The following is a 21,409-nucleotide window of genomic DNA, read 5'->3' on the forward strand; positions in this document are numbered from 1 at the left end:
CATTTGTGTTTAATCTTGTTTAAGTGTGTATTTATCCCCCATGAAAAAGTAATTCATGGCAGACTGAGCTCATCTGTAAGGAAAACAGTCTTCACTGCATTATAAAACTGGGACTGAGCATGGTGTTGGGTCTTAGTGCTGGCCAGGGCTCCCATTATATTACAGTTTTATTGTTTGGGACAGAGGTTAAATTTAAAGAAGCTTGGCTACTACTAAGTCCATGTAGAATTTTCCTGTTTCTGGCATGAGCCTCATCTTGACCTAAAAATAATATTCATTAGCAATATCTCTGAGAAGCAATATCTCAGATTGGGTGAAAATAACTTTGGCTTGCTGATGTGTTCTTTTTAAACCTGAGCAATCTCTTCCCTCTGTCCTGGAGCTGGGACTTAGCACTCAGGAAAAGGCTACTCCCAGTGTCAGTGTTTCCATGTTACACCTGTCTAAATGCCACCCATTTATAGAAGCAGAAATGTTGCATTTCATGCACACTCTGTGATATCCCTGCAGTTTAGCTGATAAATGTCTGAGCAGCCTTGACCTCCCAAGACACACACAACAGATATTGACCCACACTGGCAGGAGCTCCCAGGGCAACTCAATGTCTGCACTGTGGTGCAGAGGGGCTGGAAATTAACTCCCTTTTTCTTTGCTGCTCTGCAGCACTGTGGCACCAGAATGTTCCTGTTGTGCACCTTTTTTTGCCATGTACACACAGAACTTGGATTCAGCTGTAAGGGCCCCATTTCTCTCATCCCCTTTCCAACTCAGTCTTCTTACCCAGCCTGTCTGACTTGCTGTTCCCTTTTAACCTGATCTTGAGGCTCCTTGAGTACCTGGGAGGCTGTTTTATCTGATGTCCAGGTCTGCAGAGGCCCATGGTAGACAGGTGCTTCCACTGGGCTGGGCAGATAGATCTTTGGGGTAACTGGAGCTTCCCATTGCTCGGGGTGGTGTTGGAGAGCAGATACCAAGGTTTTTCCAAAGAGGTTAATGATTTTGGCTAGCACATTGAACTTGTGCTATTTTTAAAAAAATCTGGGTATTTAGTCTTTCAAATAGTGTCTTCAATGCCAGTTGCCTTTGAAAGTCTTACAGATGGCACCTGCACACAGGTGTTTCTAATATTAGCTTGAAAAATCTCTAATAGGTCCACTGACCTATTTATGTTGCACAACCAACCTAAAATCAAGCCTTGTTAAAGTGTTCTTCAGTTTAACCTTCCTTATCTGGTTCCACATTCTCCACCCTATTACATATTTTGTAAACCTGAATAATATCTTCAATGATTCTTCTCCGCTCCATGGAAAATGAATTTAGTTTGGTAAAGCTTTTCATAGTAGCTCCAAGTGTTTCCACTAAAACTTGAAATATGTTGACAGAAAACATTTAAATCTGCCTTTCAATGTGTGGCTGTTTGGAGGCCTTAAGGGTATTTTTTTGGTCTAGTTTTCCTTTAATAGAACACTTCAGCTTGTTGTGTTTCATAAGTGTAAATTATTTTGTCTGATTTCAAAGCCTGCACTAAGCCCAGGAAGAAATGTTTGCATCTCTCCAGATAATGCATTAAATTAATATTTTTTAGTTGAGAAAACAGCCCACATTTGTGGCAGTGCAAAGGTAGATGCTTAAATTTAATCCTTTTCTTGATGTTGTTAAAGGCAAAATACTGCACAGAATGGAGATGGGCATAAGTGTCTACTTACAGTATGTCTTGAACCATGGCAGCCACATAAATCATTTCCATGTTTCTAGCCATTTCTAGATCTATCTCCCCTGAAAATCCCCCCTGAATCAATCTTTGACCAAGACCTCTTGTTCTGTCCTTTGTAAACATGTGTCATAAGAGCCCCAAAAGATGGTTGTTTCAGCTAAAATTCATCTTGAAGCTTAATTTTACATTGATAAGATTTAGCATCCATCCATCAGTGCACCACACTAGTACAGAGTAGACAGTGGTCAGGCCAACTTCAGTGCACTGGCAACACAGAAAAACAGGCCAGGGAGTGAGGAGGCAGTGGGACATCTGATATTTGAGGATTTCCAAACAAATTAAACTCCAATGATCTTTCTCCCATGCATTCTGACTAAACAGCTTTGACCACAAGAGTCGAAGGACACTCGTTCTCCTCCATGTGCTAAATACTTTCTCTTAAGCTTGAAAGAGTATTCATTCAGAAAGAACAGAGACAATACAATCCCCCAAACTATTAATTTTTTTATAATTGTAAATTTATAATTTCAATTTTGCATACCCATGGAAGTGTCTCCCTACAGCATTGTTAGAAATGATTTTTTAAAAGCCTTTGCTTAAAAAAACATGAAAGATTAAGCTTTCATTTTAGTAAAAATCCCCTCAGGCAATAAATAGGTTCTTTTGTCTCTTGGCCCTGGAAAAAAAATTAAAATGGTTTAAATTGCCTATGGTTAAAGTAACTGTTTCTTGCAATTATCAGATGGCAGTGAATAAAAATTAAAATGAAATCATGAAAGACTAAAAACCAGGTAAAGGCATATTATGTCTTTCATGAGTTTCTCATGGGTCTTTTGAAGACTCATTTAATCATCTTTCTTGTCTTTTATTTTGATATGATAATTGTTTCCTTTATTTACTTTAATCACCTCTATTTAGTTAATTAATTCTTCACTTTATTTTCGTTTCACTTCCTTAGGATACTTTTTCTGTTTTAAAGACAGGTACCAGTACTACTTCATAGTGTTTCAAAGGCAGATACCTGTAGCATTTCATAACACAAGGATTTGGGCTGGGGTAGCTTTTACCTGACTCCAGGTTTGCCTTATCCAGTTTGTCTCAGTTCCCTTTGGAACTGAGCGTCCATTTCTTGTTAATGGGAAGGGATTTTGGAGGGACTACCTCAACTGTAGGTATCCACACTGTAGATATCCCAGTTTGGGCAGGATGAATCCCAGCTGAGTGTCAGGAACCTTTTTCTCTCCTCCAGAGACTGTCCTTGACACATCCTGTAAATGGATCTTGGAGCAAAGAGCTCGCAGGGAGGATGCTGCTCCAGAGCCTGCAGGGATGCAGGGTTCATTCAGGGGGTGGTGGGAATGCCTGGAGGTGCATGTGAAGGAGGGACATATAAGCTGAGAATCAAAGTATCTGTCTCTAACACTGTCTGAGATTTCATTTCCCTCAGCTGACCCACTACTCTAATTTTCCCAAGGGTAATAAGGTGTGTTCTGACTGTCCTGGGTGGCCCAGGGCTAATACAGCACTGTAAAATGTGGATCACTCAGAGCAGGGTGGTGAAAGCCATGTCCAGTCAAGGTCTGAGTATCTCCAAGGATAGAGATTCCACAGCCTCTGTGAGATCATTTCAATTTTGTTTCTTCAAATTCACACATAAATGTTTGTTTCAGTAACCAGTAGGAAAGCCCTACTATGTGTAAATGAAGAGACGAAACATCTAATTATATATCCAAATTTATCTGCATGAACATACACAATATAATTTCTGAGCTGTGGGGGGATAGAATTGCTAAACCAGAAGCTGATTCAGTTTCAGACCTAGAAGCCTTCTTTTTCCATGACATTTTCATGATTATTTGATTCTCTAAACTATTATTTATTCACGCAGCTGAACTAGCTATTCATGCTTCAGTAGAAAACTCTTTAGGTTTATCTGCTGTGTAAACCTGAGAGGAAATATTTGGGGAAAAAAATACTGATAGGGTGGAAAGTGAGAAAGTGATACTTTTTTCCTTTAATGATCTCTTAAATTCCAGCACAGCTTTTGTCATATTATGTCAGTATTCAGCCATTAACTCTTACGCTGAAAAAAGAAAAAAATTCTCCTCAGCACAAAGGTCTAAAAATACTCATTTTCAGACAGATGCTGACATTGAAGAATTACAGTCTCCAAAAAAGGAAGAGTGTAAAGTATAGAATAAACTGAAAAAGAAAAGAAATAATACTGCCTTTCCTGTAAGAATTAATTCATTTTCTCCCTCTGGTCAAAGCAGAGAATTATAACTTATAGCTACCATCCGTGGCTCATTATTTTCTCTACCCCCTAATCTGGTATGAAGATTGTCTTTGTTAGTTGAAGGTGGTCATGTTGTGAGCACAATTGTTGAAATGGTTCAGATTTTGTAAAATATACAAGATGCTTTAGCTGAGAAGCAGTAAAGAATGTTCAAATAACCATTCTTAGAAGATTTGCTTTTTGTTCACTTCAGCACAGAACATTTTTCTCCGATCAGTGGTGCAAGGCTGCCACCATGACATTTTGTTAGAGGCCAGTGCACCCACTGAGATAGTTGTGATTTGCTTCCAGGATGATTCAAAAATAACCCTACCAGTAGGTGTGTAGGAAGGTCTGACAGTTTGCTAAAGACTGAATTGAAGCAGATGTTTCATGTTGGAAAAGATTGGTTTAAAATGCAGAATGGCACTCGTCGTGCTGTAGTACAAATTGATTATTTTTGTGCCATTTCATGTGGAATTAATGCATGTTATATTATTGTAAAATCATTTAAAATAAGCTTTATTAGTTTTGAAGAACATAGAAAACTTCCCTAGTATAATTTTTGTTGTTTTCAGGATAAAGATATGGTTGATAAATGTAAGACATGGCTTAAATAAAGATTTTAAAATATAGTGTATGTACAGTACACACACTTAAGCCAAGCATATGGTTTTAAATTTTGTATTTAAGTCTACCTTAGTGCTTGGAGGACAGAGCATTTCAATGTCTTAACTCTGATTTCAGCACCAATATTTTAAAAGAATATGTTTTGAAGGAAGCTATTGAAGAAAACCTTGCCTTAGCATGCCCACATCCCAGTGCCTGTTACTGCACTGCATAGTTCAAGGAGACTTGTGGCAGGACAAGCATATTTCTGAGCTGTTGTGTGTCAGCTGGTCTTACACACATGGTGTTAGATTTCTGAGTCTGTGATTAGGCTCCTCAATCAGTGAGTTGATTTTGACTGCTCTTAGTGCCCACAGATTATGCTGCTACTTGGAGATATATTGGTACTAAGCCCATCTGATTATTAGGCCACCCTTAAGGAGATATGCAAGCACAAGTTGGAGCCAAAAATAGGAAACTGGGCATGTATTTTTGACCTATATTTGTATTTTTAATAATGCTTCAATATGTCTTAAATTACTAAAGAAGAAAAGAGTGGGAATTGTGGCTAAGAATCTCCCAGAGATTCTTACACAGTACAGTAAAAGGAGAGGTGATGGATTCATATGGAGCCTCCCTGGAGCAGCACTGTCTCTCCCTGGTGTCCTCATTGGAAAAATGAGCCAGTGATAACCTGAAGGAGGCTGATGGCAGCAGACAGGCCACCAGTTCACTGGGGTGACCTGTTGCATATTTGTCCCTTAAAATGTAGCAGGTCTTTGTGCACTCTCCTCTCAGAAGGGTTTCTGAGCAGGTGCATCAGTGAGTGCACCTGAAGGATCTCAGGGAGGTTCAGGCACTGAATGGGCTCAGGGTGGGCAGAGCTGCTTTGTGAAGCAGTGTGAGGCTGCCTGACAACTGTAGGGGTCATTTTGGCAAAGCTCCTCATCTGTTTTAGAATCAACATTATCGATTTATGAATTTTTGGCACAGAAATCTCCAGCTGTTTCCTCAGAATTCCATTAATACCAAAGGACAGAAACATGTGCATATTTTCAGTCAAGCAATGTGCTAGTTAATTTTTTTAGGTTTGTTTTTTTCTTTCAGGAAGCAGCATACAGCACTAAACCATGGATTAGTAGGATCTAATTCAACAGGAGACATGTTTGTTTTTTAAACATTATTACATTATCATCTTCCTAAAGTATTAAATCCATTGCCTTAGCACATTTCAGGATTTACTTTGCTTGCAGTATACAAATAACACGTATAATACATTATATTTTGCAAGTGTCTCTCTACCCCACTCTTAATCTCTATTTCAAGCTACAAGAATCCCAGTTTGTAAAGAAAAGCTTTTTTTTTTCTTTCTGTTGGAAGCACTATTTGAAGTTCATTCAGGGTTGCTTTCTACTAAAAAAGATGATAATATCAGCTTGCCTACACAGGTAGATATGTGAGCTTATATGTAATTTATCTTACAAGAAGTTACAAGCCCAGAAAATGCTGCAGTTCATAATACCCAGGAAATAATGTAAATCTTAGAAAAACTCATACATTTGGAGGAGCTTTCAGCTACTGCCAACACTGATTCTGCAATCCTACTGGATTGTGCTTTTGTCCATGGACACTCCTGGTCTGTTTACCCAAGGCAGAAAAATTATAATTAATAGAAAAAAAATTTTAAAATCTTCATTTTATTCCATTTTTTATTATTACTAATGTCTCAATTGTTTTAACATTCTCTCAGAAGAACTTGTTGCTTGCATATGGGGCTATTGAATTATTTTATGCAATGGCCAAACAAAAATATCTTCAACAGCTGCATGAGTTTAAAACCAAGAAAAGTAAACCCTCAACTGCCTTTGCTGTTTGCAGAACAAAAATGTGTGATATGGATGAAAAGAACTAGTGTCACAGTGAACTCAGTATGACTTTACAAATGGTCTGCAAAGGACCTGGCTGAGTAATTTTACATGAGGCAAGACAATCCTCAAGTTCTGCAGCTCCCAGGGGTGAAGAAGTGCATTTTGTGAATGTGCTATTGCAGTAAGGCTGTGCTTGCACACCCCACTTAGAAACCCATCTGCCATGGAAATAATTGCATGCACCTTCTGGATTCATAACTCCTTTAACAACAAACTCAAATTTTCAATATAAGGTTTAGCTCATCTCTGTTCTAAAATACCATGGATAGGACTCCTAAGTGTCTGAAGGAAACAAGTCTTTTAGAAACATCTTGTTGCAATGGAAAGACAAACCCTTCCCAAGGACTGTTTGCATTATCTTAAGGCAGATATGTGAGAGAGGTGAAAAAGAAGATGAATCAGGCCATCCTCTCCCATGTACTAGAATTTGAATTGGCATATATGTGTGTGGTAAGCCCTTGTAGAACAAAAACATTGCTTACCTTGAATGATAGCCTTGGACTCTGTTGACACTCTTCTTTCTTTTTTTCTTTTTCCTTTTTTTTCTTTTTTCTTTTTTCTTTTTTTCAAGGAGAGATGCTACTTCAAGTTGTTTGTCAATGCTTAGTGCTGAAAATGTGTCAAAGATGTTGCAGGCACACCAGGGGCCATGTGAAGGAACCTGTACTCCAGGCAGGAGATCCTGGCCTCCAGTAGAGCCTTCTTGATTTTAGATCAGAAGTTCTTTGGAAAGTGATTTATAAGTGGCTGTATTCTGATGCAGCTCCACATGGAGGTCATTTCAGCATCAGGGCATGCATCTCAGAACAATAGCCTGCTCCAAATTGTGTGAGATAGCTGCAATAAACATGAGAGCACAGCTGGAAGTTCCCTGTAGAAATGGCTTTGATGTGAACTCAGTGGTGCTTCAAGGAGCACAGCCACAGCCCTTGGCCCCGCTGAGTCCTAAGTGCTCAGCAATTCTTCTTTGTTTTCCACCTATTGTGGTGATTCAATTTGGTTTGATTTCATTCAGAGTTACAACTGGAAATATATGATGGTCAGCCATGAAGCTGAACTCAAGCCAGTTCACTGTGCATTATTCTGTTCCTGAGCCACTCTGAAGTACTTCCCACCCAAAACCAGAGGTGACTTACCATTGTGGCGTGCTGGGGAGAATCCAGAACATGCTGCAGGCACAGTACTGAAGTACAGCTTGTAGTTTATGCTAGAGGTGGATTTTTTAGTTTATGTGAGAGGTCTTCACTGAGAAATGCATTTCAACAATACAGAAGCATCAGCGTGGAACTGGCCAAGAATATTGTCTTGCTTTTTACTCTCTCTTTCTTTGTCTTCAAAATTTCATAGAAAAATGTGCCCTTAAACATCAAGATTCACAGGGCCAGCCTAGATTCACAAAGACATGCCCAATCAATAAACCCTTGCTTGTTAATATACCTTCTGCTAGAGAGGTTTGGAGGGAAATTATGGAACAGAGGATTAGAAAACTACAGAAATAACCAACTAATAAGTTTGTCTGCTGTACCTGTGGTACCTTTGCATGCTCTCTTTTCTTCTCCTTCTTTGCACTGCTGTGGAAGGTCCATGGTGTAGACACTGTAATTTCCTGACAATCATAAATGTCAAGTTAGGTGTTAACATAAACAAGTGATTAAAATGAACATCCCTGATTTTCACTTCTCTCAAGCTTTCTTAGCTCTCAAAAACCCATGCAGTGCTGAATAGTATGGATTTATGAGCCTAAGGTTATTCCCCCATTGTTGAAGGCCTTGGCTTCTGAATTTGCAAAGAATTTGAATGAATTGGTTCACCTCTTTATGTTTTCTGATTGGTTTTTTTTTGTTTTTTTTTTTTTTTTTTTTTTATTCTTGTAAAAGTCAGTGCTCACAAAGGACTTAATAAAATATAAACCTGTTTTCAGAAAGCCAGAATCAGAAAGATCACCATGGGGAAAGACTCCTTCCTCTCCTCTCCCTCTCTGTCATGCTTTCTCTCATTTGCACATGCATGCACACAGATACAAAAAAGAGACCAGGTGTTGAGTGCATGGTGTTCTCCCTTCCTCCTTTGCTCACTGCTACTTCTCTTTCCCTGTGCCTTGGGAAGAAATGGACAATATTTCATGGGCACAGCTCACCTGTGAGTAATGAAGAAGCAGAGGGGCACTGACTTTCTGGAGAAAGGCTATGATATTGGTATATGTCTTTCTATATTGTCATTCTTGTTTCCCCTGACTCTTTCTTGCTCTCTTGCTTTTCTGGTGCTCTTTCCCTGGAGTGCATCTGTCACTTTAATTTTATCCTATCCAAGCACAAGCAGAGCACTTAAACTTCCTAGAATCTTCATTTTTGACATGTTAGACAGCACTTCCAATATACCAGGAAATGTGCAAGTTTTTACTTCTTTCTCCATACCAATGGCAATGTATTTGTCAGAGGACCTTATGGAAAATGCACATCTCCAGACCAGGGAAATCTACCTCACCTTTGCCAAAATCTGCCCTGAGAAATAGAACCAGGGCCTGCTGGTACTGTTAACAGCAGGGAGGCCACCAGTCTGTGCAAGGGTGGATACTCAGATTGGCTGGAGATCACAGTAAAGGGCAGACAATTTAATGCCAATCACACATGCTAGTTAGATCAGAATACTGATGAGCCTTAGTGAAAGGCCAACTGCATCTTCTTTTAGCAAAAATATTAAAATGCCCCCATTTCTCCCCCTCCCCCTCCAGATTCTCCACAAGAATAAATTAGAACTTGGAGGTGTGGTTATTATCACAGAATAATTAGACCCCATGGGATTAGAGACACTCAACATTTGCTAATGCCCCTGGGTTGTGATTATCTAATAATGATGATGCCTCTGTCATTGCTTAATTATTCTTCCCCTTTAAAATGTACCTTCTGCAGTCAGAGCCCGTAGGATGAGCTCATTTCAGCCAGAAACTCCACTGCAAATTCCTGAGAGCAATGTCACACAGGCACCATGATTGACCTGCCCGCTTCTCCCCCACACTGGGTTTATAATCCTCATTTCATAAACTCCAGCATTACTATATTTGAATCATTCCCCTTTTCCATAAGACATTTCATTTGTGTGTTTAGGAGAAAACTCTGTGGCCTCCATCTCTTCAAAACAACCAGCTGGGTTAGTGCTACATGAAGATAACACACCTTAATTGATTGACCTTAAATATATAAGATCAGATCTGTGCAGGATCCCTCCTAACTCCAGGTCAGTGGTCCAGACTCCCAACTACAGAAGAGCCTCCTACAGCTGGGTGCTATTCTCTGTTTAAGAGAGTGCCACACAAAACTAAGATAATATAAACCAAAGTCAGAAGCTTTGCACAGACTTTGTCCAGCACAACAAAACTTTGTCCAAAATCTTTCATTTTTCAGTCAGGCCAGCAGGTGTTCCTCATGTTTAGATACAGTTTTCAAGACACAGTTCCAAACATCATTGGTTATTGCAACTAAAGATTAGAAAGAAAACAGAGAACACAGCCTTAATCTGATTATCCTTAAATCCAGTGTTGTCTCTTAGCTTTATTATCCCTCTTGGACTAAGGGACAAAGGCATATTTTGTTTACCCAAGAGATTTTGTGTACTAAACAGAGATTTTAAATTCATCTGGCTAAAATTAGAGATTTCTACTTTGGGTTTCATATTTCTTCTTTTTTTGTTCTTATAATTCTCTTAGAAACTCTAAAAATTTTTTCTGTTGCTGACTGAGGAGCTGTTAGAAATATTATTTTTTATTTTCTTTTTTAATGGCCTTTACTCTCTTTGTTTGATGTCTTTATATCTTTTCTTTACATTATTCTACTGTGATTTTATTTTCTGTTGCACATTGCTAAATCTACAAGGAATCTAAAACCTCAAGGAAAAATCCAAGGTCAGAACTTATTTTCTTAGATGTAGGTTGGGCCCTAAAACCCTCACACACACAGTGTAGTTGTGACAGCCTAGAACCAAAACCATAGATGAGAGTTAAGTGGCATATTCAATGTCAGCCTCTGCTTCTGTAAACAGACCCAAGAACAGAAGCTGGTTCTACTGTTCAGTTTTGCCTCCTTTCATTCTGTCTTAGTGTGAGCTGTTTCTCTACTTTTTTCCTATGCTGCTCTAATTCCCACAGAATAATGGAGGTTGGAAGATCATTTGGGTCTGTGGCCCAACTCCCTGCTCATGGGGGATCAGGTTGATACCAAACAAGTCTTAAAAACCTCCAAGGACATGGATGGAGGACTCTGGGTAATCTGTTCCAGTGCTTGTACAAATGTTTTTAATTATATCTGAACGGAACCTCCCTTGCTTCAATGTACTTCTCCTCTTCCCTGCATGTGCTGTTGCTCTATCTAGTGGATGACCTCCTCTTAGGAACTGGGGGAGCTGCTTTAGGTTCACCTGGAGCTGTATCTTCTCCATCCTGAACAAGCCCAGCTCGTTACAGGATGAGTGCTGGAGCCCTGACCAACTTGCTGACCTTCCACTGAGCTCCCTCCACCTGATCAATGTTCTCCTTGAAAGGAGGAGCCCAAATCTGCATGTAGTATTTAGATGTGATCTAACAAGCACTGAGTAAAGGGGAAACATGGATCTCCTGTCTCCTCTTCCACAGTCCAGGGTGCTGTTTGGTTTCTTTTCTGCCAGTGCATGCTGCTGGCTCATGGTCACCTCCCACCAAGACCTCCACAGGTCCTTTTCAGCAAAGCTTGTCCCCAGCCCCATCCATCCCCTGCTGTGTTATTGAAGGGGATTATTCCTCCCCAGGTGCAGGACTTTGCATCTCTCCTTGTTGAATTTCATAAGGTTCATGTTGGCCAGTTCTGCCCATCTGAATTCCTCTAAATGTCAGCCATTTAGTCAGCACCAGTGTCAGATCCATTTTATCTGGCCCTTGGAGTCAGTGAGCTTAGAAGGACAGCAGAAAATCAGAAATACACCCAAATTCAGTACAAGAAAGAGGATTCTGGACTTAGACAACTGCCAATACAGATCTGCCAGGAGTGTCTCCCAAAAGAGAATGTTTTCTCTGGAACTTCTCCTGCCTAGCCACAGAGATGCTGAACCTAAAATTTGTGGGCAATATTGACCCCTGATGTACTACTACATCATCTTAACTGGAGCTAAAGAAGTACTTTAACACTGAGTTATTTAAACTCTCCATTAAGTAAAACAATAAGAACAAAGTTGTGGTTCATAAGTGAGTGGTGATAAGCAAGTGGCTGAAATCAGACTAAACACTGAGCTTCCTGTTGTGCCATGCATTCCTAGTGGCAGGCAATTGTGGAGCGTGACCAAGGGCTGCCTAAAGGAAAGCTGTCAGCAGGGCTGACACAGTTACTTACCATTGTGGATCTCTGTGGAAAGTCCCAGCATAGTTAAGCCAGTCTTGGAGCTGCCCTGAAGCCCTGCAGCACCAGAAATCTGGTTCTGCTCCAGAACCATTATAGCTGCTCTTCACATGGATGGGGTTGGCAGGGTGTAGAGCAACTCTCCATGCCCAGAAAGAGCTGAAGCTGCTCTTGCTTTTCTTTGCCCATTCTCTCCACTAGTCCTGCCCTAAAACCAAAATAATGTTTCCCATAAGAAACGTCTCTTAAAATGTTTATAATGCCTCAATTGCTTAGCATCTTACTCCAAGACATGCAGTTTGTGGATCATTTCCAGACAGGATGCCCGTGTTCGAAAAGGAGGAAGGGAACAGGACAAGGTGGAGAGGAATGGAGAAGTGCACAGTTTACACTGCCCATAAATAGTGCCAAGTTAGCACATATAGCAGGGAGTTTCAAAGAGATCCAGGGCTTTTTGTGGTATAGGACTTTGCTGAGAAGTCACTGGATTTCTTTTTTTTTTTCACTTAGACATTTATCCAAAAAAAATTAAGGAAAGAATGAGCCTGACTACACACAGCAAACCATTTCTCTGCTAAAACATAGTGGCACTGGTGTGAATGGAATTGGTCCTTTCCTTCAGTGCCACAGTCAGAGGTGGGTTATTTAGTTCTTTGCCTCCAGCAGCCTTCCTGGACTCTGACCTCCACTGTGGGAAAAGGATTCCTGAAGATGATCAGAGAGATGGAGGCTGAGGGAGTTGGGGTTGTTCAGCCAGGAGAAAGCTCCAGGGAGACTTTATTGCAGCCTTTCAGTACTTAAAGGGAGCCTGCAAGAAAGATCAGGACAAACCTTTTAGCAGAGTCTGTAGAAATAGGACAAGGGGCAATGCTTTTAAAGTAAAAGAGGGTAGACTTAGAGTAGATACAAGGAAGAAAATTTTTTATTATGAGAGTGGTGAGACACTGGCACAGGTTGCCTGGAGAGGTGGTGGATGCCCCATCCCTGGAAACAGTCACAGTCAGGTTGGATGAGGCTTTGAGCAACCTCTTCTAGTTGGAGATCACTCATTGCTGATCTTTAAAAATGCCTTCCAACTTTAAACCATTCTCTGATTCTATGATTCACTTTATAAGTTGGCCTGAGGCATGAGAGGGGTGGGATTTGGCCAAGGCAAATTTGCATAGGTCTGTGGTTTCAGTAAAGCAAGAAGCTCTACCAAGGGCACTCCTTGGTCTGAGGTGCAGAAAGTAAACAGGCATGACAAAAAAATGTGCCTGTGCCTCCAGGATACAGCTTTCTAAGAGACAGGCAGCAACTGTGAAGAAGCAGAAGGTCTTGCAACAGAAATCATAGCAATTGCTTTCACAAGAAGTTTGAGGGAAAACTGGGAAAGGCATCAGTAGCATCTGGTAGTTGAGCTCATCCACATGGTCTTTAGGGCAATTCAGCCCAACCTGAAATAGAAATCTGAAGGTAGGGTGTCTGAATTGAAGGTCATTAAATCTCAGAAACAGTCTCGTTTTGACTAGACTAGCTTAAACTAACAACAAGGCTGCCAAAGGTGGGGAAATTAATTCCATCCACTGTGTGTGTAGCAAAGCCAAAGAAATATTTACACATCATTGCCTTTCCTAGATGCTGTTATCCTGAGTCTACTTTTCCAGCTGAGGCAAATCCAGATGATGTAAATCATTATGACTCTATTGACAAAATCTAGCCAAAAGAATGGCCAAAAGTTTCTGTGCTAATTCCTGTTGTTTTTCTAGGTTGGCACAGTTTTTAGGTATTGTGTTGAAGTTAAATTTAAATTAAAATTTAAAAGAGAAAGGGCTCATTTCTAGTTCATATTTCTGTTAAATTTGGGGTTTTTTTAAATTACCTAAAAGGGTTTATAACCTTTTATAGGCAGAAGTGAATGTTTTGAGAACATCTGAAAATACCAGCTCCTTCCAGCCTTAAAGATCTCCATGAGTGCAGTATTACTAGTTAAACACAAATATCTGTATTGTGTAGAGCAACCCCTGCAAATAAAATCATGTTCTCTGCATCAAAGATAACTCTGTCAATGAATGTATTAACCAAAGGCCAAGTTTCTTGGCTTGGAGCTGATAGTGAAAATTTCCTCAATTAAATGGAGGAAGCACAATAAGAGGAGGGACAGGCATTGAACTCTTCCCTGTGGTGCCCAGTGACAGGACCTGATAGAATGGCCTGAAGTTGTGTCAGGGGAGGTTTAGGCTGGATATCAGGAAAAGTTTCTTCACCCAGAGGGTGTCTGGGCACTGGAAGAGGCTCCCCAGGGCAGTGGTGACAGCACTGAGCCTGGCAGAGCTCAAGAAGTGTTTGGACAATGCTCTCAGGCACAGGGTGTGACTCTTGAGGTGTCCTGTGCAGGGCCAGGAGCTGGACTTGAGAATCCTTCTGGGTCCATTCCAACTCGCATATTCTGTGATTCTATGAATGTTCTGGTGTAGAGGCTGGAGGGAGTTGTGATTTCTTTTTTTTTTCTTTTTTTTTTTTCCTTTATTTGGTTTCAGAGGAACCTGGTAAAACCCAATTTATAAATTATGTAGGTAGCCAATCTATTTTTGTCTTCTGGACAACTAAAAGACATAAATATAGAAAGTATTCTGACAGTGAATTATTCTTCCTTTGCCATTACTCTGAGCATTTGTGGAGCCTGAGAGTTTTGCTGACACAAGAGAGTTATACAGGTTCCCCCAAAGTAGAGCAGTCATTTGCTGTTACCACAAGGCATGTGATTTTTCTTCTTTCCCTTCAGTTTAATATATGTTACAATTTTTTTGTTGAAAGGAACTAGAAAATGGCAAAGGACAGGAGAAGCATAGTCCTTGTCTCTAGATGGATTTCATCTGGGAGCACACAAAGTGAAAACTTTCAGCTGGTTTAAGCCTTCACACTTGTCTTGTAGAATCTTTGAACTTTTGTCTCATCTTCCTTTAGATTTCTGGGGGACAAGGCATGCCATTGCTTCATCTATTGGTTTTATACAGCATTTTTTTAGAAAATTTCACCTCTATTAATATTTTGTACCTTTTATAGCCCCTTTTATGGTAATATTTTACTCACCACTGTCTTCATCTTTATTTCATACATGGAGGTCTCAGTGTGGGGTCTCTCAGGAATCCTCATGCAGAGGTTGCCTAATCTCTCCAAGCACCCTAAAAAAAGGAGTTCCCTTCACTTCTATTCACCCCTTGGTCAATAAGATGGTGGAAACCACACAATGTGTTCAGTTTCTTTCTTCTCAAAGAAATATTAAGCCAAAGAGGGTTAACATGCATTGTCCCATTGCATCTGTGAGGCAGACAGAAGAAACACCACAACAACATAACACTCATTCCTGAGGTACTTTAGGGCTTCACCCAGTCTTGTACAGTGAGAATGTGCCAAGTCTTTATTCAGACAAACTAGATAATCTGCACTGCAGCTTCAAGTGGGAGAAGCACTGAGGCACCTGCTCTTTATTTGCCTGATGGAATAGAAAAACTTGATACAAAAAAAAAAAAAAAAAAGAGATGTTGGCCCCAGAAACTGACCATCCCTGGAGCCTGTGTTTGAGCAGCCAGGAATAAGAGTCCCAATATTTCACTGTGGGCTGCACAAGAGGGAAGGTTTTAAGCAGATTATTTTTTGCCTTCTCCAACAGATGTGTTGACAATCCATAAGCATATGGCTCTTGTTCACAGGAGCTATTTGCCCCCAGCTTTAATGCAATTTACAGGCAGTTTCCTAGTCCCCATTTCTCTCGTTTCTTAACTATATGTGTTTACTCAAGAGAAAATGGTAATAATCCTCTAAAGCAGAAAATGGATGGAATTTAGTCCAGTCAAAACTAATCAGATCCTTCAGATTTGAGTTTTATATACTTCATTTAAATCTTTTGCTAATGAGCATTGACAGAAACACAGACCAGTGTTGGTCTCAGGGAATTCACTTTGGTTTTTTCCTCTTTTCTCTGCTGGTGCCCACATTATCTGAAAAAAGTGGGGTTTTTTACTTGGATTTTTTAATTACTTTTTTAAATCAAAGAAATTATTGGATTCTTATTGCTTTGTGTGGACAGATTGAATAATCAAAGCTGCTTCTGTTTGCAACATACAAAATTATTTGAGTTAACATTGCAGATGCTAAGAGACAAGGACTGCATAACAGAGTCTGGAAATCTCTCTTCCCCCACAGCAAGAATGTTCTTTGTACTTTGGGGCCCCAAGAGGGTGAAAACTTGTCTTTGGTGGGTCTTAATGTTGCAAAGGCAGGTTATTTGTAGGTTAGAGCTTCAAGGTTTACCCATAGAGTAAAAAAGTTACTTCTGACTTTTCTTACTGGATCCTGTCAGCTCTAGAGACTTCGCTTTCTTGAGGGTTCACTGAGTAATCTGATGTGTTTGACAGCCCAAAAAAGCATCACATAAAAGTGGTTTTAACTATTTCATAGCTAGGTAATGAATAGGAGCAAAAAAAACCTGGTTGTAGACATGATATACTTCCAGTACATCATCAACAAAACTCTGATTTTAAATATTTGCTTTTCCTAAGATAATGCAATGTTATAACAAAAAAAAAAAAAAAAAAAAAAAGGGAATTTTTTATGACTGATACATGAAAGTAGGGCTCAGGAGATGCACTAAAAACTTAATTGCTTCTGCAGCTTTTATGAGTGTGATTCATCTGGTATGTCTTTACCTAGCTGTGAGTTAAGTGTTTAATCTACACTGGTTATTCAAGGCACTTCTGTGAGACAGACAGGTATTTCTAGTTCACCCAACCTATCCCAAATGATGACTTTTTACTACTTTCAATGACCAGTGAGTCTCTTTCTCTCCCTAAACACAAAATTTAGATGGATTTATCTCACTACCTTCATCATTCCCTTGACATTGCAGCATCAAGGACATTTTTTCCACCTTTTCCCCTCTGGCAGAGCTTTTGGGGAACATACAGTATCATAGGGGTGCATATACATGCCTGTCTATGTAGAAAGGCCTGGATAAATGCCTGCAATAAAATACATTTTGTGTTTACCTGGTCATTCTTATTCTAATCTTCAGGTCTTTAAATGAAGTTTATACAGTGTCCTAGAGCATAGTGACTTCACTTAGAATAATTTAACTTATTCTTAGAACATTTGGGGCCTAGAATAGTAATCTGTTGTATGACAAAAATACTGAGTAATTCTTTTTTGGGTAATGATGGACTTTGAGGTGTGTGGCAAAATCTCAAAAGCCTGGTTAGCTGATCAACCTGGGTTGTTAGATTGATTGACAAACTTTTGAGAAAGTGTCTGATCCCAGACATATTGGTTTGGTATTACATTTGCAAATAATAGCACTGAATTTTGTGATCTAGTATTTGCAGTTCTAGGCTCAACAACGCTTCCCATGGACAATCACACTGTTAATGTCTTGAACAACACTGGTCTTGTTGATCTCATTTTTTTTTTCCTTCTCCTTGTAAGTAGCCCTGTTGTGCTGCTGTGTGTGATTGTAAGCTGCTCTAATAAAATAAAATAAACAAAGTTAATTGCCATAATTTTGCTTTGCTTTTTTTTTTTCCTTTCAGTGGCTGCATCAACTGCTAATTCCACAGCTGGTGCGGCCATGAATTCTTTGACTTCTCTGGGTACTCTCCAAGGACTGGCTGGAGCCACTGTTGGACTGAACAATATTAATGCACTAGCAGGTACCGTAAACAGTGAGTATTTATTGCTGTGGTGGACAGCCTTCCCCAATAATCATGCCACAAAAACTATCAATTGCAAAGTGATAATATGATTTTTAATCTCTACACCAAATAAGGGGGTCAAGTTGATTCTGCTCCATACTGCTACTAAAATGTAGTTCTCTGGAGTCTTTTAGTTTCACACAGTTTGTTCTGAAAGTGAATTTCCTTGTGTCCCTGCATAAAGACTCCTCTTCTTGCAGTAAATGTGGAAGGTAAAAGAATTGTCACGGGGGATTTGGGTTGTCAAGGTTATAGGAGAGGCTCCTTTTTCACTGAGGGAGTCTGACAACAAGTGTATCACCCCAATGTACAAAACCTCACTCAGAAATTTAGTGCCCCAGAGGCAAGCCTTTAAAACATCTGTAAGAATTATCTAATTGACTCGAGAGCAACATGCTTTAAAAATGAGAGCAAGTCTTCTTTGGCTTTTAATTGGCAAGTATAGGAGAAAATGCAGTCAGTCACCTGAAATGCCAGAGCACACACACCTATCCTATGACATCTGAACAAACCCTGGCATCTCCAGCTAAGTGGATGCCAGTAGTTGTTAGAACATTCGTCTTTGTTCTTAGCCCTGGTCAAGATTTTCTTGAAGAAGGAGGATATTTTTTTAATTATTGTTTCTGCTATGATGACTTCACCTTTGCCTGTAACAGAAGAGATTTGCCCAGCTGCATTTTTCCCCCTCCCTCTTTTTTTTCTTTAGCTGCTGTTGCTCCTTGCATTTCCTTTTGCAATGCAAGGAATCTATTTGGTCATTGCCAGTCCATGACCCATCATAATGTACCCTCAGGAATGGATGTCCTCCTCAGTATCTCTTGCTCACTCTGATGCTCTGCATGATGTCCTTTCTGTCACTGTTACTTGGCTGCTCACCCAATCTTTTTGTTCTGTGATCTCTGGTTGGTATTGTTGGGAGCTGGGAAGGAAGGGGGCTTATGGATGTCCATGTAGCAATGTTGAATGGTTGCATGGGGTCTCGTGTAAAACAGGACTTGCTTCTGGCAAGGACATGTGCATTTCACACAAAACAACCTCATTGTAAATGCAGCTCAAGGACAACTTGAGAAAAATTAGTATTAGGTCCCAAAATGGCAGATGTTAGTTTCCTTTCTTCTTACTCCATTAGTGTCAAAGCAAGCCACTGGAAATGGCATGCACAGAAGGCTAACTTACCTCCTCTCCTCTTGTCAGCTCTGCTAGTAAGAGAGCTACCCTGTCATGAGTAAGACACCATTAAATGTTCTTTCTGATTACCAGTCATTGTGCTTCACTTGGTGTATAAAAAAATCACAATATCAAGAGCAAAATATGACATCCCACTCCTTCCCCTCAGCAAGTACTAAGAACCCAGGCACACAGGAGCACTCCAACATAATGTACCCCTTCATCAAAACCAAGCAGGACTGAATCCTGTGAGCTCATTGTGTGGGAGCCCTTCTGTTGCACTCCTTTTAGCACTCCTTGCTAGGCTGCAAGCAAAGAGTTTACATTTTCTCAGCAAGTATTTTGAGGTGATGTGTCTGCAAACTTATCTGCATGTGTTGTTTGAAGTATTAATGATGTATTCCCAACCTGGTACCGAATTTCAGTTTGTTTTAAGTCACCATTGCTTCCATGGACTTGTACTGCAGTCCCAAATCTTCTTCATGGATGTTTTTATGGATATGTGTATGGTGCTTACAAAATGTATGTGGGTATGTCTGTCTTTGCTGAGAGAGAGCTAAAGAGGGGAAACTGCTTCCTCATGTCACAGCTCAGCATTAGGGCACTGTTTCCTCCAAAAGGGAATTTGATTATCACTTTCTGGTACTCATGATGCTGATGATAGTGAAGCATTGCTCAAATTAATAACAACAATATTTTTATAACAATAACAATAATAACAAAAAATAACGGTAACCTCCCCTGTCTATTTAATGACAATTTGGGGCTTTTCCTGATGACCATGTCTGACTCAGTCATGCACACTCAAACCCACCTGGGAGATTGCCTTTGGGAAACCTCCTGTTCAGTAAGTCTGATGCTGCACACTGACTTGGCTTATACCATGGTCACAAGCAAGCCCATAAAAATATTCACTGGCCATGGACACTCCTGAAGTAACTGTGCAGCAAATTGGGAACTGAGTCCCATGCTTCTAGCTGGGGAATTAGAAAATCCAAAGCACAAATCAAGCAAAGCTTAACCCAAAAATTAATCAGAAGGTGGCTCTGTGCTTGGGTATTGATTTATAGAGAGGTTTGAAGAGCTGCTCTTCTGCCTAAGCCAAGTCCTGCCCTGCACATGAGAATCACATGGAGAATGTCTTCCACACTGAGCTCATTAGAAGATTTTTATCTGTTTTCTTGGTCCTGTCTGGGTCTGTGAAAAGGAGCTGTGCTATGGAGGCTGATAGTGCTGTCATTGTAGAGAGAAGCATTTTAAAAAAGATGTCTTGAGGCCTTAAATGAAGTGGAGTATGGTAAGTTTAGGTGTCTCCAAGGTTTTGGCAGAAGTTCTACCTAAGTGTGGGGATTTAGTCTTCCCTCAGTTATTCCTGAAACACCTAAAGCTCTAAATAGCAAAACATTAGACTGCCTGCTTTGAGCATGTAAATTTAAGAACTCTAAGTGCCAAAAAGAATTATGAATTATGAGGAAAAATTACTAAAGAGGGAGGAAGTGATTCTTTGCAATTAAGAACGGAGACCATACTTTCAGAATACTGGACAGCTATGGCACAGTATTTGTGTGTGACCCCAGGGCAGTCACTTAGCCCTTTTGCCCCCTTATTTACATCTGTAAAACAGAGATAAAACTATTCATGACAGATTTGAAGGTGCTTGAAAAGCACTTTGAGAGACCTTTGGACTTGCCAAGCTTTGTTGCTTTTTGTATTATGTAGAGAAACTCAGAAAAGTAGAAGGCCATAGATGAGAGGCTCCAAAAGGTTATTTCACAGGAGGGAGGAAGGGACCAGAGTTCAGTGTGTGACTGAGGTGCATTGGTAGAGATAATAAAGAGATGGCAGAGATGCAAAACAGCAGCTGGGCCTTGCAGATTTCACAAAAATGTGAGAACAGAAAGTGTTGGGTGCTTTCTGCAGCTGTGCTTTGCTCAGGAGGGAGGTGTATGGCACCCGTGGGCTGTGGCAGCAGTAGCTGTGCCCTTCCCAGGAGCAGTGCCGTGGGCTGGGTTGTCTGGCTGATGGCTGATCTGGAGCCACTGGGTGGGAAGTGCTATTGATTCCAGGGGAAGGGAGGGGGAGGATGCTGCCCACTGCAACACAGAGCATGTTTATCTAATAGGCCAATGACTCACAAAAGATAACATGGTATCCTAATGCTACCTCTGTTATCAAGTTATTTCAATGCTCTAATAAAAAGAGAGATACAAGCTGCTTTATCAGGAGCCTTTAGTTTAAGCAGTCCTGTGTGTACACCCATGCAAGCAGTGACACAAACCTAGGTACAGAACAGCAGAGCAGGCAATAGTCAGCCTCAGGATCAAATTATTATTAGTAGTAGTAGTAATATTTAATATATAATATAGTGTATATTGTACATTTATTATAAAAATTCTTATTTATATTGGTTTTGTTATTATTATTGTATTATAATATTTTAAATGCCACTCTATCACTCCCACTCCTGAACTGGACAGGGGAGAGGAAATATAGCAAAAGGTTTGTGAGATACAAGCAGGGAGAGATCACTTACCAACTACCATCACAGGCAGAACACTCCTGGAAATTAGTTTAATTATTTAATTAGTTCAATTTATTACCAGTCAATTCAGAATAGAATAATGAGAAAT

At 40.1% G+C, this 21,409-nt stretch overlaps 1 protein-coding gene across 8 annotated transcripts in view; it reads left to right on the top strand.

The window, feature by feature from the left end:
• Positions 1-21,409, top strand: part of CELF2 (CUGBP Elav-like family member 2) — a 376,846-nt gene that overhangs the window by 336,948 nt on the left and 18,489 nt on the right. For 6 of the 8 annotated variants that reach the window (XM_030238355.2, XM_050984875.1, XM_050984898.1 and 3 more), the window contains one exon: positions 17,451-17,582. In XM_030238355.2, the coding sequence (XP_030094215.1) occupies positions 17,451-17,582 (132 nt within the window). The remainder of the gene's footprint in view (positions 1-17,450; positions 17,583-21,409) is intronic. The other 2 variants (XM_050984882.1, XM_050984906.1) reach the window with 1 other exon arrangement.

Source organism: Serinus canaria, chromosome 1A (genome assembly GCF_022539315.1).
Source record: "Serinus canaria isolate serCan28SL12 chromosome 1A, serCan2020, whole genome shotgun sequence".
In the NCBI taxonomy this organism is placed as follows: domain Eukaryota; kingdom Metazoa; phylum Chordata; class Aves; order Passeriformes; family Fringillidae; genus Serinus; species Serinus canaria.